Source organism: Labrus mixtus, chromosome 9 (genome assembly GCF_963584025.1).
Source record: "Labrus mixtus chromosome 9, fLabMix1.1, whole genome shotgun sequence".
Classification (NCBI taxonomy): Eukaryota; Metazoa; Chordata; class Actinopteri; order Labriformes; family Labridae; genus Labrus; species Labrus mixtus.
The window spans coordinates 5,136,282-5,152,813 of record NC_083620.1 but is presented as its reverse complement, the minus strand read 5'-3'; the positions used below and the strand labels follow the sequence as shown (position 1 = coordinate 5,152,813).

General features: G+C 40.0%; 2 protein-coding genes across 4 annotated transcripts in view; both read right to left on the bottom strand.

The window, feature by feature from the left end:
• sgsm2 (small G protein signaling modulator 2) overlaps positions 1 to 5,646 on the bottom strand; it is a 77,031-nt gene extending 71,385 nt beyond the window's left edge. For both annotated transcript variants that reach the window (XM_061046045.1, XM_061046047.1), the window contains exon 1: positions 5,444 to 5,646. In XM_061046045.1, coding sequence (XP_060902028.1) covers positions 5,444 to 5,503 — 60 coding nt within the window. In that variant the 5' untranslated portion in view covers positions 5,504 to 5,646. The remainder of the gene's footprint in view (positions 1 to 5,443) is intronic.
• Positions 5,647 to 9,614: 3,968 nt separating this feature from the next.
• Positions 9,615 to 16,029, bottom strand: tnfaip1 (tumor necrosis factor, alpha-induced protein 1 (endothelial)). 2 transcript variants are annotated; one of them, XM_061046050.1, is made up of 7 exons: positions 15,851 to 16,029; positions 13,789 to 14,144; positions 13,302 to 13,471; positions 12,427 to 12,510; positions 12,044 to 12,096; positions 11,715 to 11,910; positions 9,615 to 10,403 (listed from the first exon to the last, which is right to left on the bottom strand). In XM_061046050.1, exons 2-7 carry the CDS (start codon positions 14,033 to 14,035, stop codon positions 10,173 to 10,175), a joined length of 981 nt encoding a protein of 326 aa, XP_060902033.1. In that variant the 5' UTR covers positions 14,036 to 14,144; positions 15,851 to 16,029; the 3' UTR covers positions 9,615 to 10,172. The 2 variants fall into 2 exon arrangements, with proteins under 2 accessions (XP_060902033.1, XP_060902034.1); XM_061046051.1 differs by having other exon boundaries at positions 15,855 to 16,029.
• Between the last annotated feature and the right edge of the window lie 503 nt (positions 16,030 to 16,532).

The following is a 16,532-nucleotide window of genomic DNA, read 5'->3' as shown; positions in this document are numbered from 1 at the left end:
GCCTTTTGGGGAAAAAACATTGAGTAAGAAGATTCTCAGGGACACTTATCAATGCAGTCTTTAAAACCTTTAGATGAAGGTACTATAATAATAATAATAATAGCTTGAATTCATATAACGCCTTTCAAGGACGCTTCACACCACAACACACAAAGACACCACAATTAAAACAATTTATAACTCTGACACATAGTGTTTAAAATTGGTACTGCAGTCCAAATTCAAAACATTAAAGAGAGTTGTCTCCCACCGCCCCCTCCTCAAGTTGATGCACACCAAGGTTGCCATGTCGCAGACAATGTAGCTTCAGTGTTTAGTGTTCCATTATGTGAAAAAGCATCACCAATATCTATTACCATTTCAGTTGTGGAGCTTTTTAGAAAAACGTAGCGGCCTTTTAGATCGGGTAGAATCAATTATCTAAACCAGTTAGCAAACCCAGTTACCCAGCCATCTTATAACAGCAGCTACATGACAGAGCCTAGAGGCAGAGCAGTAAAAGTGATGAAAATGCTGATGTTACCTCCCAATCTAAATAGTGAGTTAAATTTTTTTATTTTTTTTACATGCTAGATTTATTCTGGGATTTTAAGAATCAATTTAAGATGTTGATTTTGGGCATTTGTTGACAGTTCATTTTGGAATATGCATGATTGTTTTTACAAGATTTAAAAAGTGCCACACACTACTAAATATGATTGATCAGGAGAAAAGTATAAAATAAAAAACTGTTGTATTTCTGCAAGACCGGCTTGTTTTCCCCTCCAAGTCCTTAAAAACGGCAGCTTGGGGGGGGGGGTTGGTTTAGTTCAGCCGCAAAGCAGGAGCCCCAGATACAGAGGCAATATTATAGATTACTAATGCATCAATAAGTATTCAATTTCAACGTAACAAAGGAAACCCTTCCTTTAAGCACTAACTGTATATCTCTCTAAAAGAAAAGGATGCTGGATACAACAGGTGAACACAGAGAGAGGCTCTTTTCTCTTTTTGTTTGAGAACAACCTGACGGAGCGCCTCGCTGCTCTGATATTAATCACCAACTGATGCAATTTAGCTTCTGCGTGCGCCGCTGAAGCTTTCAGTTGCCAAGCAGCACTGAGCGAGCACAGAGCAGCTTAAAGAGACAGAGAGCTCTGAGCATGGACAAACATGACCGGTCTCTGAGTCTCTCACAGCCCAGTTTGATGTGTAATGACAAAAAAATATATAAAAGGAGCTTCTCATGGCTGAACTGAGGACAACCACACCAGGAGTTTAGATCACTCACACACACACACACACACACACACACACACACACACACACACACACACACACACACACACACACACACACACACACACACACACACACACACACACACACACACACACACACACACACACACACACACACACACACACACACACACACACACACACACACACACACACACACACACACACACACACACACACACACACACACACACACACACACACACACGATATCTGACCAATGAGGGCAAAATGCTGTATTTTTTAACAACATAGCACATTTGCAAACAGCAGATCCATATAGTTCTGAAGTCAGGTGGTAAAAATCTTTAATACTTTGAAACTTTTCCATAGTGTGTATTGTAACCTTAGATCGTAAATATTAATGGACGCCAGCCATCTGTTCCTGCAGGGGGCTCCGGAGGCTCATCGGCAGCAGCCGCCATGTTGGAAATCCTGTCTCAGCCTTATTTTCAGTCAGCCTAACAACAGGCTGAGAGCTGGAGCTGAGGCAGGTTTTAAGCCTCTTGATGAACCGTTACAACATGGCCACCTGTCAATCATGTCCTTTTTCTTTCCATTACATTCCTGTAATAATAACTACCTCCCGTACCATAAATAAAGAAGGTGTTATTTTAGTTCCACAGCAGTGAGAAAGAAATAATTAATAACCACGTCTACAGCTGCACAAGTGTGCAAGAAGGATTTGGTTTGCAGCTCTCTTCACCCCCCCCCCCCCCACCCCCCCACCCCCCCACCCCCCCTCCCTGTGTGTGTCTGCACCGCCCTCTGTCAGACAGACCGTTCAAATTCACTTGTTGGCAAATACGGACGTTTGTCCTTTTGCCATCTCATTAAGAGAACACACAAGAGAGACAGCCTGAACGTTTTCTTTTAACCCCGACCTGTGGAGTGTTTGCTCTGTACAGCAGCTCGGCGTTCTATCTGAGCTCTATACACCTCTGCACAATGACCGACACACACAAATGTCCCAAACACAGCGACATGATGAGAAGCCTGAGTCTGTGCAGATACAGACACCACCACACACTGAGACTGGAATATGAGTGATGAGTCAGATGGAATATTTTAAAAATGTGTGTTAGACAACTTTAGTGTATGTTAATAAACTTAGTTGTTTTTATCAATGCTCTGGTTTCTTCAAGCTTCTGTCATTGTCAGAAAACTCTTCAAACTAGCACCATTGTAGTTATAAATATTAATACTATTCAATGTCAAAAATCCAATCATGATCATGTTTTCCCCAAATCAGAGAGCTAACCAAACATGGTACACAGCGAACCTTTTTGAAATGATAACAACCAGGAAGCAGAAAGAACTGGTGCAAACACAGCACAACGACCGGAGGTAAGTTTGAAGATTCAGCTCAGAGTATCAACACACAACAACACAGTGACCCAAGAATGCAATGTTTCACTTATTTCCCCAATGGTCTCCGTTTTTTTAGAAGACACAGATCTCTGCTTCCTGCAGATAACTCCAGCTATTTTCTGCCTTACAGACGTCAGGATGAGTAAATTATTTAAGACCTGTACCTATGGGTGACGAGCCCGGATATTCAAACAGAATCCTTGCAGGGATGTGAGCAACCTGCAGGTCTTTTTTTAATAAAATGCTGGCTGTTAACTTAAAAGAGACAGATGGATATGTACTCAGGCTGCTTTGAAAGGCAGTTTGGAAAATCCTCCAAACATTTTCTGAAACTTCTGACTAAGTCTCAGCTCTGCGGCTGTTAGTATCTCTATTATAATCTCTGGTCTGTTTCAGCAAGTTTGTATGACAAAGTCTGAGAGTGAGCAGCAGGTCACCAGAACCCGGTTGGTCTCTCTCTCTGCACAAAAGAAGCTGACAACAATCCTGACCTGACCACCAGGTAAAAGCCAGATCTGAGTTGTTTTCAGACAGCAGGAACTTTTTCTGTATTGTATCAATCGTTTCGTAACCTAAGGTAAGCTAACATAAAAAAACGTAATGTAATGTAACATGTCATAATATCATAACGTATGTATCTTATGGTATCATATCAATTTGTCTGAAAAAATCTACCAAAGGAACAACACTAAAATAGCAGAGAGGTTAAGATCAACTACAGAAGAAGCTGAGATGACAGCTAGCAGATATCTAGCAGCTTCCATCTGTCACTCAAAGAGGCCACACCCCTTATTACAGGTCATTGTAAAACCTACATTACCTGGGAAAAATACAATTTAGAGTCCCGTACAGTTCAGAATATAGAAATGATCTGGAGATACTCAAACCCTTTACCATACCATGTAAAGATGTTTTACAATAAAGTTGAATATAATATATGAAATATGGAGATGCACTCACTTCTTGACCTCTAGTGGCCCCCTAAGGAACTACAGTCTTTTGTAAACCAGCCCTTTGGCATCAGCCTCATTCATATCAGACTTGACAAATCATGAAACATGAAGACATTTTTGCTCTTTCTTTTTTACTGATTTCTAAATGACTGACTCAACTTACGTTTGGTTGACAACAACAGTACTAATAATACAAATTAAATCGTTTCCACAGGGTTATCTACAAAGAAGCAGATGTTAAAGAGGTTTAACGCTCAGTTTTTTCATTTTCCCAAAGATTACAATTTCAAATTCAAGTTGTGGGTGGATTAATTGAAAAACACAAAAATAATAAAAATGGAAAGAAATAGACACCAAACACAAACTGCACCTAAAGAAACAGAGAAGGATGTGCAACAGGTATAACTTGGAGAAACAAATAGTATTGACTTGCTAAAACTGACTTGCTCAGTAGATGTTATTAGTGTTAGCTTGAAGTGCAAGAACAGGAGGAAACAACTAGATAGCAGACTCTTCTGCATGAAGAATTTGCCACTCAATAAGGATTTATTATTGTTTTTTTTTTAGTTGAAGTAAATATAAGATGAATAAATAATAAGGTATCACTTGTTAAATATGGCGTTTTCTATCTCCAACAGCTCTCTCCCGTTTGACTCCCCGGTTGATTTTGGTCCTGATATTTTTAGTGTGACCTTTCCTCTTCATTAAAATGATGGAACTACCAGCTCACATTTACACTCAGTCTTACTCTGAGGCGGTGAGCCACACCTTGCCACATTCAGCTGATTTACTCTGACATTTCAGCAGCAGGGAAATCTCTCTCCGGCTGTGGATCTTTGGGTAAACCCGGCAGGAGGATTACAGCGGTGGAGTGGGCAGAGAGGTTAAAAGGAGTAATGATTTATGATTCCTCACAGGAGAGACGTGAGACATTCATCAGCAGGAACAAAAAGCCTGTGGCTCTGTTTGAACTGCTAGTAGAGACAAATGGAGAAACAACCTGTGTAGAAAAAGGATGCTCTGCTGGAACAATTCAGACAGGCGCTCAAAACAAGGATGTCTGCCTGCAGGGCTGGATTATTCATGGATGGATTCAGGGATCCAAGAATTGTAATCCCAAAATATTTTGCTGAACGAAAAATCATGTTGGTGCTTTTGTCAAACATTTGCCGGTTTATGCTTCATAAATTTTAGGATTTGCTTTTTTACGTCATTTTACAAAAGAACTGTATTTGGGGTTAGGGCAACCGGTTTAACAAGAGAGTAATTTAAAGATGTCTCTTTCCCCCCAACTTTCTCACAATTTTTGGGGGCTTAGAAATAAACCCTTATAATATTAAGTAGATTAATTGATACTGAAAATAATTATTTGTTGCAGCCTTACTTGGATCTCACATGTCACAGTTTACATGCAAGGCGCATAATACAGTATACCAACAAATATTAAAGGGACCCGCAGATTACAAAACACCTACCTCAATACCTATTGCATGTTCATGTAAAATGCAAGAATATTCCTTTAGCATTATTTTTAGCTGAATGGAACAGCCATATACTCATCATTAAAATGTCCAGACAAAGGAAACAGACATATTTACACTTGAAAAACTGAAAGCAGGTGCAGTTTTTAGCCTATATGTGCATAAATTCCTCATTTTATGCACATCCTCATTTGGTACACTTGCGTAAAAAAAATATGAAGAAAATCGAGACGAACAAGGCAAGAACAAGCCTTAATATTAATGCAACACGTCCAAGCCTCCAACCGTGAGTGTGTTGAAATAAAACAGGAAAAAAATATAAATGTGCGGGTCGACAGGCTGTCAACACATCGCCTACCTCTCGTTTGACGTTCCATAATAATTTCTCTTTGTAGTCTTCCTCAGTGGAGCTCTCCATGTCTGTCTGTCCGTCTGTGTTTGTTCAGTGTGTGTCTGTCCGCGGTGAGCACGACACAGCCCTGACACACTCCGTCCGCTCCCTCTGAACCTGCTTTCCCCCTTTTTATTTCTCGTTTCCTTCTTCCCTTCGCTCAGCTGGACTCTGACGCAGCCGAGCAGCCCGGCCGTGACGTCACATGGCCCGCCTTCCTCGGCGTACTGATCAATGGAGAAAATCTCAGAGAGCCTCCCAGCAGCATCCAGGCCCCGCCCAGACCTGCAGCCCGCAGCCTCTCAGCATCCAGCAGCACAGCAACCTGTAGAGCCTGCAAGGTTTATTTTTAGCAGTGTCTTCCTTCTCTCCTGGAAGAAACGAGTGACAGCAGGGGAGCTGATATTCTCATGTGAAAGGTGTGAAATGATCTAAAGACATTTAGGATTAGAGTCAAAATGCACTCATATGTAGCGGAAGTTTTGGTTGGTATAGTCACAGTGCCCATAAGAGCCATACAAACAAAAGGGGGCTGCTTGATATGTTGGTATCAAATATTCAAGTATATCCAAAATGTGCAGTTCCCTGAGTGGCCACTTGAGAGGGACTATAACAGTGAGCCAATCCCCATTCACTCCAATGTTAAATACCCACCTTTATAGCAGAGGGTGACATGTTTACAGACCAATATGGTTTTGGCTGTGAACTCATTTCCCTTACATCACAACTGAATTTGGGTTAACTTCTAATACTCAAATAAAGGCTCAAATGTATATAAAGGAAGAGGTGGCTATGCTAGCTGTCTGCTACCTCAGCTAATTCAGTCACTGAGCTCAACTTTTCTGCTGTTTGTGTTGATGGCGCCTGACTCCATTATGCTATAACCACAAATGGTAGCCTATTTCATGCTATGGGTAATACTGAGGTACATGCTTTACTAAGCCGACATCTGAATTGGACTAAAATATAAACTGGTTAACTGCTGACCTGGATAACCATTTCTTTTCTAACCACTTGCTGCTCTTCGACCCCAGCTTCATGTTCTAATCAAGCGACAACCGGTTTTATAATAATGAAGCCAAGTTGGAAGTGCAAAAAAATTGCAGTTCCTCAAGTGTCCACTTTAATAATTAATGAGATCCTGAATCAGAAATAAACATGTTTACAGACTGGTTCAAAAATAAGATTTGGTCTCCATGGTGGATGATTTTTTTGTTTTCACCAAAGCTCTGAGTACAAATGGTCTGTCGTAAAACACACCGAGTCTATCAACATAGCCAGCTTTGGATGTGAACATGTTAGACTAGCAGCTTACCGTCTCAAAAAGCTCTCAACGTGTAAAAGCCTGTCCAATATTTACTCCAGATCAGTTTCCTGCTAGGTCACTTATGTTCTTCGCTTCATCCGTCACTGTGCTTTTTAGTCTCTCAGCTGTTGTTATCAAAAAGGAACGGTAATGGACTTGAGCTTGTAAAGCGCTTATCTAGTCTTCTGACTACTCAAAGCGCTCTTTACACCGCAGGTCACACCCACACATTCACACACTGATGGCAGAGGCTGCTATGTAAAGTGTCCATCAGCATTTAATAATCTATTCATACACTTTCACATGCTGCCAACGATGCAGCAAGAGCAACTAGGGGTTAAGTGTCTTGCCCAAGGACACATCAACATGTGGCTGCAGGAGCTGGGGATCGAACCCCTGACCTTCCAGTTGAGAGACGACTGTGTACAGAGACGGGCTGCTGTGTGTACTAGTACCATGAAGCTGTACGCACTTCTCAGGAGACAACCGTGGGCAGCATCAAAAGTTACATAGTGCTGAAAACATGTGAGCAGGCCCTGTGTGGTCATAGGAGAGATGCCATTTACCCTTGTGAAAGAATCTGTACTAGGGTGGCCAATGGTAACCTAGTGGTTAGTGCACACGCCCCATGTTCAGAGGCTTAAGTACTCCAAACAGGCAGCCAGGGTTTGAATCCGACCTGTGGCGCCTTCCTGTGTGTCGTCCCCACTCTCTCTCTCCCTGATCTCTGACTCTATCCACTGTCCTGTAAGTACACTTTTTATAAAAAAGACAGTTATTGAAACTACTATTTAAAGGTGGAAACATGACATATTGTTGCTTTAATCTTCCCTTTAATGCAGAAATGACTTTGTTAAAGACGGATGATGATGAACAATTTCTGTGGGAAAAAATGAGTGTGACAACCAACCCCAGTCTCCCCTATTTTTAGAGCAGGTAGCTCTTCAGTGCTTATAAGGGAAGAAACTTGCAATGCATTTAATTAGCTAATTATGATGCAGCTCATTTAATGACTTCATTCACAAGCTTGCCAGGGTGGCACCAACAGTCAGGAGGGACTGCAGCTCATCCGTGATGTTTCTATAAATAATCACTGTGAAGCACACTGTGGTCATCCTCGGTGACTATGCCAGGCAGGCCGGCTGCAGATACATGACGTCACACAACGTGATCTAAAGAGCAAACTGATTTGGATCGAGTCCCCTTCATTACACCTGCTGCTGGTGCCCCCATGTGGGCTGAGGGTGTAACTGCAGCCATCAGACACCATTTTAATCAGCAAAACTTTCCCTGAAAACTGCATGATGATAACTTTGTATTTGAAATTAAATAAATGGTTAATATACGAAATCCCAAAAAGTCAAAAAATAAATCTTGTGCGCATAAGTTAGATAATATCCTCAGGCGTTCTGTAATATGGAGTCATGGGCTATTAAAAAAGTAAACATCTGCAAAAGAAAGATAGACATATAGTTAAAAAGATTGATTAAGAAGTTGAAAATAATTTAACACCTAATATATAGTTCTCTTTAACTTCTATTTCTTAAAAGACAGCCGTGTAAAGCTGATTTTTGTTTTCAAATCTGATGCTTTTATCGATTGCTTATTTTCATTCTTTACGTACGTTTTCTTCTTTATCTCTACTTTACGCATTGTATTGTTTTCAAATTCAGATTTGAAATTGCTCCTGGGTATATATAAACACCTAAGTTTCTTTTATTCGTGTTGCTTACACACGTTCAGAACATTGTCTCTGGAAAATGCTGAATACATAATGAAGCATTATAGATACGCTCCCATAGACTGTGAACTTCGATATATTTTAAAGCAGCTGGTTGTCAATCACATAATTAGTGTTTTAAAGAACCCAATGTTAAAGCGAGAGCCTTAAATGTATGTACATAATGCATTTATTATTGCATTATGTACAATGCATAATGCTTTGCTCCCTATCCCTCTTCCTGCATTTTACCCCATCTCTCCCCCTATCCCTTTCCAAGCCCGGGGCAGTCTAGGCCTGTGAAGGCTGTTTGGTCATGAGCCGGGGATCCGGCCGAAGATTTCTGCCTTTTAATAAGGCAGTTTTTTCTTACCACTGTAAATTTTGCTGCTTTGCTAAAGTGCTCATGATGGATAGGCCGGGTCTTTGTAACATAACAATAAGTAAGGTCTTTTACCTACTTTTTGTAAAGTGTCTCGAGATAACTCTTGTTATGAGTTGACGCTATACAAATAAAAATGTATTTATTCATTTATTATATTAAAGTCTTCATTGACAGTGTTGGAGTCCGTTATCCCTGCATTGTGTTTAGTTACTGAATTGGAAAGTTTTTTTTAAGAAGCATGTTGTCCTATCTAGAGATACATAAACATTTATTATTTTAAGACAATCTGTCTTTTTTATCACTTTGGTGGAAATAGGGTTGTCATGATAAGAGAATTTCAAACTTTGATACGTTTAAAATCGCACAATGACAATATCTGTTTTAATGCCATGGCAACAGAAGTACAAGTCCTAGACATGCAATATTGTGAAATCTCATTTTAGATCATCAAAAATAGCATGCGAACTCGTGCACACTGTCTAAATGGCACAAATATGTTGACAACAACACGACTGTGCAACTCAGACAGTACTCTCTCTCTTTTGCTTCTGCAGATCTGATTGGTTTCCTTTAAGCTCTGGCCGTTTACTCCGTTTATAACAGAGATTGCATTGTTTTAAATCATGTGGTATTGAAGAGTATCGCAGTATCAACACTTTTGACAACCTAAGGGGGAAGGAAGTGAGCTTCAATACAAATAAAAGAATAAAGATTCAGGACAGAAAAGTGTTGAATAACAAGAACTTTTATCTTCACAACTGGAGAAAGGCATCATGGTAAACTGGATTAAAAGAGGCACACTGATTGTGGGGAAAAAACCTAAAACAGGTTCATCTTTGGCAGACTGGCTGTAGTAAATGTTGTTATAATGTGTATGAAAAATATAATTTATAAATATAAAACATGCTCTCCTGCCGATTAAGAGTGGAAGTGCTTTGATTGTTACAATATTTCATCCAAGAAATAGTGCATACTAGTGATTTACCCTCTACTACTAGTCTACATGCTAGAATAAAAATGTTCTGCAAATAATGAATATTTGAAGAAGTTGCTCTGAATTATTTTATAATTCATAAAGTTTTATAGACAGAGCCGATGACATCACAGCTATCTGGGATAAGAGTCAGATTTAAAACCTATTAGGCCACAGTCGAAACCTTTAGATAGTGGTAAGAAAGTAAGTTAGAGAAACATTCACAGGAGAAACGTCTGAGCATCATCAGGTCTCATGTTTGAATGTTCGTCCTCGATGTGAAAAGCTGAAGTCTGTGCAGCGTCTTCAGTCTCAGTGTCCGAGTTGCCGGTCATCGTACGTGCTGTACCTCTTGACGTGGATTCGACGGACTCGCTCTCGGAGCTCGGATCCTCCGGGCCCCTCTTCTTCCTCGCTGAGGGAGCCACAGTTGTTGTAGCTCCGTCTGGTCGCCTCGAGCAGCGAGTTGTCAGGCAGCGGCATCGTCTCGTACAGCAACGTGTTCAAAGTCTCCTCGTAGATGCGCGCTTCAGGAAACTCAACCTGACGTAAAAAGAGACAGATACAAACCATCTCTACACTGTGATTGGATTTATTGAAAAAGGTCAAGTCGCAGTAGATTTTTCCGTGCTTCAGTCATGTCTGCAGATCAAGCTAAATACTGGTTGCGTTAAATATTGCAGTCTGATTGCTACTGGACAGAAATATGGAAAACAAAGTCACATTGATTGTCTGTCAGGAGGGATTTATTACCAATGCCTGCACTCAATGAGGATCGTTATAAAATCATTTTTAAACATCCTCGCTGAATATCACAATATACTGAAGTACCAAACCTGTTCCTCCCACTTGACCCTACTGACATATGATCCAATTGTCAAGCGACAAAGCCTTTGATGTGAGTGGTAAAAACCAGCTAATAAAGTCTTTTGGAGCATTGGTTCCCAACATGAGGTCCATGGCTCCATAGGGGCCTAAGATTTCAGGGGGGGGGGGGGGGGGCTCTGTCTGCTCTGAGGTTGTCCAAATTACATCCGCACATATTAAATAGAATCAAGTTAAAACATTACTTGGAAATGTATTCAAATGTCTTTTAGTAAGAACACATTTGTAGGCATATTCTGATTTTATCAATGAAAACGGTCAAGCCACCCACTATTAGACGGAGCTGTAGCTTCGGTTATTGGACCTGTTCTCTCAGCTCTACTGCCCGGACGTAAACCAGCACAATGGACAGAGGACATCTTAAAGTACAGAGCAGGTAAACTGGAATATAACAAATCATCTGCAGCAATGAGAAACCACATTCAGCACAGGTACGACGTGTGGATGTTAACTTGCAGAAGGCCTGAAGGTTGTTGGTGCCAGCACTGCTAACTCTCATTTTTACATTGTCGACCCGCAGACACTGTGAGCCTGCTCTAACTGAACAAGTGTTTGCATACCTTTAGACAAGTTGACTATGACATTTAGAAACATGGCTAAATATATAGCACCACATCTGGATTAAACTACCATGAAATGAATCAATCACTGCAGTGGTAGACCAGCAACTCCTTTGTTCTGCAAGATAAGATTACCGTTTCTGCATATGGAGTTTGGTGGCATTAAAAAGAGCGCTCAATCCACTGTTTCTGGTTGGAGGAAAAAAACAAAACAAACCTTGACAAAAGGTTTTTATTGGCATGGAACTTCTTGGGGGAAATCTGATCCTGCCAGTGACAAAAAAATGCAGTGGAGGTTCTCTGATTGGGTACATTTGCCACCAAGGATCAACTATTCCCTAAAATGTGTAAAAATATGGCCCAGGCTTTAAAATACCATAATAACCCTTCTTTAACCCCCCCCCCTCACCTTAGTCTGCTTCTTCTCTGTGGCGTAGACGATGGAGGTGCAGCAGACTTCAGCCAGCTTGCGACCCTGACCGTAAAACGACCAGCAGCAGATCTCATCTCCGATCACGTCTTTGATGAAGAGGACGCGGCCGTTGAAGCTGAGAGAGAGCCTGTCGAACAGCTCGATGTTCTTCAGCAGGTTGTCGTCTGAGTTACTGTCGAGATGACGAGAAGCTCTTTAATCATTCAATCTGCTCTTCTGGCCTGAGGCTCTTTACTTTCTCTGCATCCCCACATTACATCTGCACTGTTGGAAGCAGTCAGACCTCTGAAGAAAAGCTCTCTTACCTGGTGTAGGAGTATTTGTTATTGCTTCTGTTGTACAGCAGCTTCACCACAGGCTAAGAGAGGGGGAAACAAACCAAGGAAATATTTTAATTTTATTGCTGAGATATTGCAAAAGGCCAACTATGAATTACATTACATTATTAAAACGTGGTATCAAAACTTATCTAAGTATCGAGATTATTGGCACCCTTAATCAACAACAAACCTCATGAAAACACCCATGACAAGAGCATTTTGATCCTTTATCCAGGTACTTGTTGTTGTTACATAGCACTGAGACAGGATCTTTCATCAAGAGAAGCTGCTAACATGATTTTCTTTTAAGTCAAAAATGAAAACATTAATAATAAGAAAACAGTTTCCAGACAACGGTCTGCGTTTACCTTTGTCGAGGACTGGATGAGCCTCTCCTCTTCTTTACTGGAGGTGACCACAGGTATAACACACATGGGCTGCTCTTTACTGTCCTGTCAATGACCACAGAAAACATATACAGGTTATAAAGTGTTTGAATAATTATTGTCTTTGATGCTTTGTTGATCTCTAGGCCGAGTGTTACATTTTAATAAGGGTAAAAGTCACATTTTAAACGGACTATAAACAGGTTTTAATTATCTCTCTAGGCAAGAACAAATGTCACCGGCTAAATATGCAGACTTCTTTGAGATTGATATAAACCAGCCACGTGGACAGGGCTGGCTCTGCCTGAATGCTTAGTGCTATAACTATCAGCAGTAACATTAATACACACAAAATCAACGTTATAATAAAAAACCCTGACAGGGATCATTTACTGCAACATCATGACTTTCACTTTCAGAACTTAAACTAAAGTGTAATCATTCTGTCAACGTACACAGGACTTTACATGTAGTGAAGTTCACCATGTGGTATTAGAAAACCAAAGTATCAGACCTTTTCCACCACTATTATTATTATACAGCCTTCCCATAGCCTTCATCTTTATGAAGGCAACACTCTTGTAATTGTATATTTTATTGTGATACACACTTATGCTACTATGTTTGATCTTTGATGCTTATAATCCTTTCTTCTGCTCGCTAATACTGTATGTTCTTAAGTAGCCATTCATTGATACTCGTAATATGTCCAATAACACATGGCAATGATATAAAGGCAAAGAGACTGTCATGATAGACTCTGTTGCTTCATGCACCATTTCTGTGTCGTTCTTTTAACATCATGTCCTGCCTCCTTGTCTTCATACTTTGAACATCAGTCAGTGTGTTTAACTGACCTGCAGGGTGTTTTGACAAAGCTCCACCAGGCCCTCGATGAGGAAAAACTTTGCCTCAGCCAGCAGCTCCTGGACGGCCTGACGACCTTTGGGTAAAGTCACCGTGCTGTCACGCAGGTAACACAGAATGCTACCAAAGTGTTTCCCACTGCGGTCGATCAGGATCCAACCTGTACATAACAATAGAAGATGATGAGAATCTTAACATCTCTAGAGGATATAAAAGGCAGGTATCTCTCAGCATTACCAGAAAATGCTTAAAACTTAAGTATATAAAGTAAGTTTTAAATGTGCAGTTTATTTTAGATCTTAGAACTTTATAAGAGAAATGGTCCACCAGTTCCAACATCGGTCTTTTTGCTTCACATGATTTCCCTTCTTGAAGTATTTTTAAATGCTTCATACAGTCTGTAAAACCTGAATGTTAGTGGAAAAGATAATAAAAACATGTTTAATTCATTGAAAAAATGGTCAGCTTGTGGCTCACCTTCTTTATCAGTGAACACTTCTTTCTTTCCGCTGAACATGGCTCTCAGCATGGATTCCTGTCTGGTCAGCACTTGCAGCGTTGCGTAAAACAGGGTCCCCCCCACGTTAAGCCGCACATACTTGTTGCCCAAGCCCACCGCTCCACGGTAGCTGGAGGTCTTGGTCTTTGGACAGGTCAGAGGAGGGGCTGGGGACATGCAGTGGGACTGGGTGTGATGCTGGGGCAGGCAGCTGTCCCCGGACATGTCCCTCTGGAGGTAGATGACCACCCTGCAAACGGAGGTCCGAGGGTCCCCCGCCGTGGTGACAGCTACTGATGAGGCCGCCACAACCTCTTACTGTTCCAGATCATTCCTGGAAAAACACACAGAGCTGTTTTGAAAAAAATATGTATATACTATCATGTTAAAGAATAAATAACTAATTATGTATATTAAATAACTCATTATGATATGATTTAAAAAGTGCATGTGTCTGAAGCACTGTGTTAATTGACACAAAGTAAAACAAAGTGATACTTAAGCCATGTTAATACTTTACAACCACCATGACAGTCTCCGAATGATTCATCAAACAATGTTTTTGAATGATAAGGGTCAGAAGCAGACAGATGTGAGGTTAATAATTGGGTCAGTCTGGTTTTAATAATCTCTGAGAAACTGACTGAAATGAAAAAAGTGTTTCAACTATCCATGGTCAGTGGCCACCTCTACCTTACTGTTATCTTTCCTATCAGTTCCTCTTCAGGATAAAAGGAATGTGAGTGGGCAGGAAACCAAAAGGGAAGGGAGGGGGCACAAATTAGTGAATAATAGGACAAATTAAGGGTTAATCCAAAAACGTAGGCCCATTTATTTTTAAAAATTACTGAAATTCCCAGCTCATACAGTATCGTATCTCTATCAACCCACTGTATAGAATAAAGCATGTCAGCGTTATGTGCCAAAAGAAAAGTTCAATCTCAACGACGATTCCTGACCATTTCTACGCAACAACAACAGGGACAGGATGTTACCAATAGATAATCCAATTTGACTTGCTGTTACAGTTAAGTTAATTAAGTTAAGTTAAATTACTATTTCAGAGTCTGAATGTAAGGTACGTGGTACTATAGGCACGGCGGTCAAGAAAGCCGTCGTTTACAAAACACCGGTCTTGCCACCCGCCGCTTAAAAAAATGATGCGCATATACAAGGATTTGGAGCGCCCAAAAAGAAGGAATGTGGCTGTGTATTTCAGCAACTTGTTATTGAATATGAAATGTAAAATATGAATACAAATTTAATTTAAAAAGTATGTTCCTCATGTCCCTGTCTCTGGTCCTGAGAATTTTCCACAAATTTCACTGTATAGTTTTTTAAATAGTTAAAGGTAAGTTCTGCTCAAATTGCATTGAGATACTTAGATATTTTAGTCATTTTGATTGTTTTATTTTGAAAAATATGTGACAGGTGACAAGAAACTTTAAATTGATTATTGTTCTTCGTGTCCCTGCCTGTGGTCCTGAGAATTTCCAGCAGATTTTACTGCATAGTTTTTTTTAATAATTAAAGGTAAATTCTGCTCAAACTGCATTGAGATAATTTGATATTTTAGTCATTTTGATTGTTTTATTTTGAAAGATCTCTAACAAGAATCTTTCAATGGATTATTGTCCCTTATGTCCCTGGTTGTGAGGATTTTCAGCAGATTTTACTGAATGTAATTTTGTTATGGTATCCTGATCAATTCGTCCGGATGACACTTAAAGATGTAAAGCAACAAAACACATCTGTAACTTTAACTTCCACCGTGGGTGTGTTTTGCTATTGTTAGCAAAGTTAGCTCAACTTTTATGATGTAAGCTAAACAAGCATTCCCTAAAAGTTGACAGAATATTGACACTAGGGCCGAGTAGTACAATAGACAAATAATTCGTTAAAGAGTATATACTGACATTCTTAAAAAGTTAAATTTGTGTGTTACTCCAGATTGATCAATGGAGTTATCGACTTTATCGTCCCCTAGCTAACACAGCTAATTCAGTACTCAACATGTAACTAACTTTAATGTTTACTCACCGACCTCTCCGTGCTGTCTTTGGGTGTTTTCAGAAAGCCACACTACATAAGGCTAATCAATCGTTCTTTTGTCGTTGTGAAACAAAAATTACTCCAAGGGCATCTAGTTCAACTTTAAAAAAAAAAAAAAAAAAAAAGTATGTAAAGTTTGACTCTCGCCCCTTTATCGTAGTCTTCTTCGCGTGTTAGGGTAGTTCGTAGGTCGAGAAACACAATGCTGCCCCCTACTGTCACTTACAGGCATAACGAGCCGGTAATAAATCCGCTTTGATGAGGCAAAAATCACAAATATCAACTAGATTTATGGCATGTTCATGAAGTTTTTATTCCTCTTGAATCTTTGGTAACTTAGCGTGGAGTTATTTGTGCATTATTACATAAAAGGCGATAATTAAAGCTTTTTTAAAGAATGAAATGATAGAAATGGAAACCGTTTGAAGTGATATCAGGTCTTTCTACCTAAGTAGGCTATAGTCGTACTGGTTGGTAGATTTATAAGAAGAACCTAGTGGTGCCTAATGGAATATAGCTTTTAGGCCATCATTTCTTTCCCTGTTTGTAATAAGTAGAAGGTTGAATCCAATCCGGATAAGATGGCTGGTTATTCTTGTATAAAACCCATGGTGTTTGCCATGGACTGGTGTAAAATAATTTAATAAAATAGTTTTTAAAACAAGGCAAT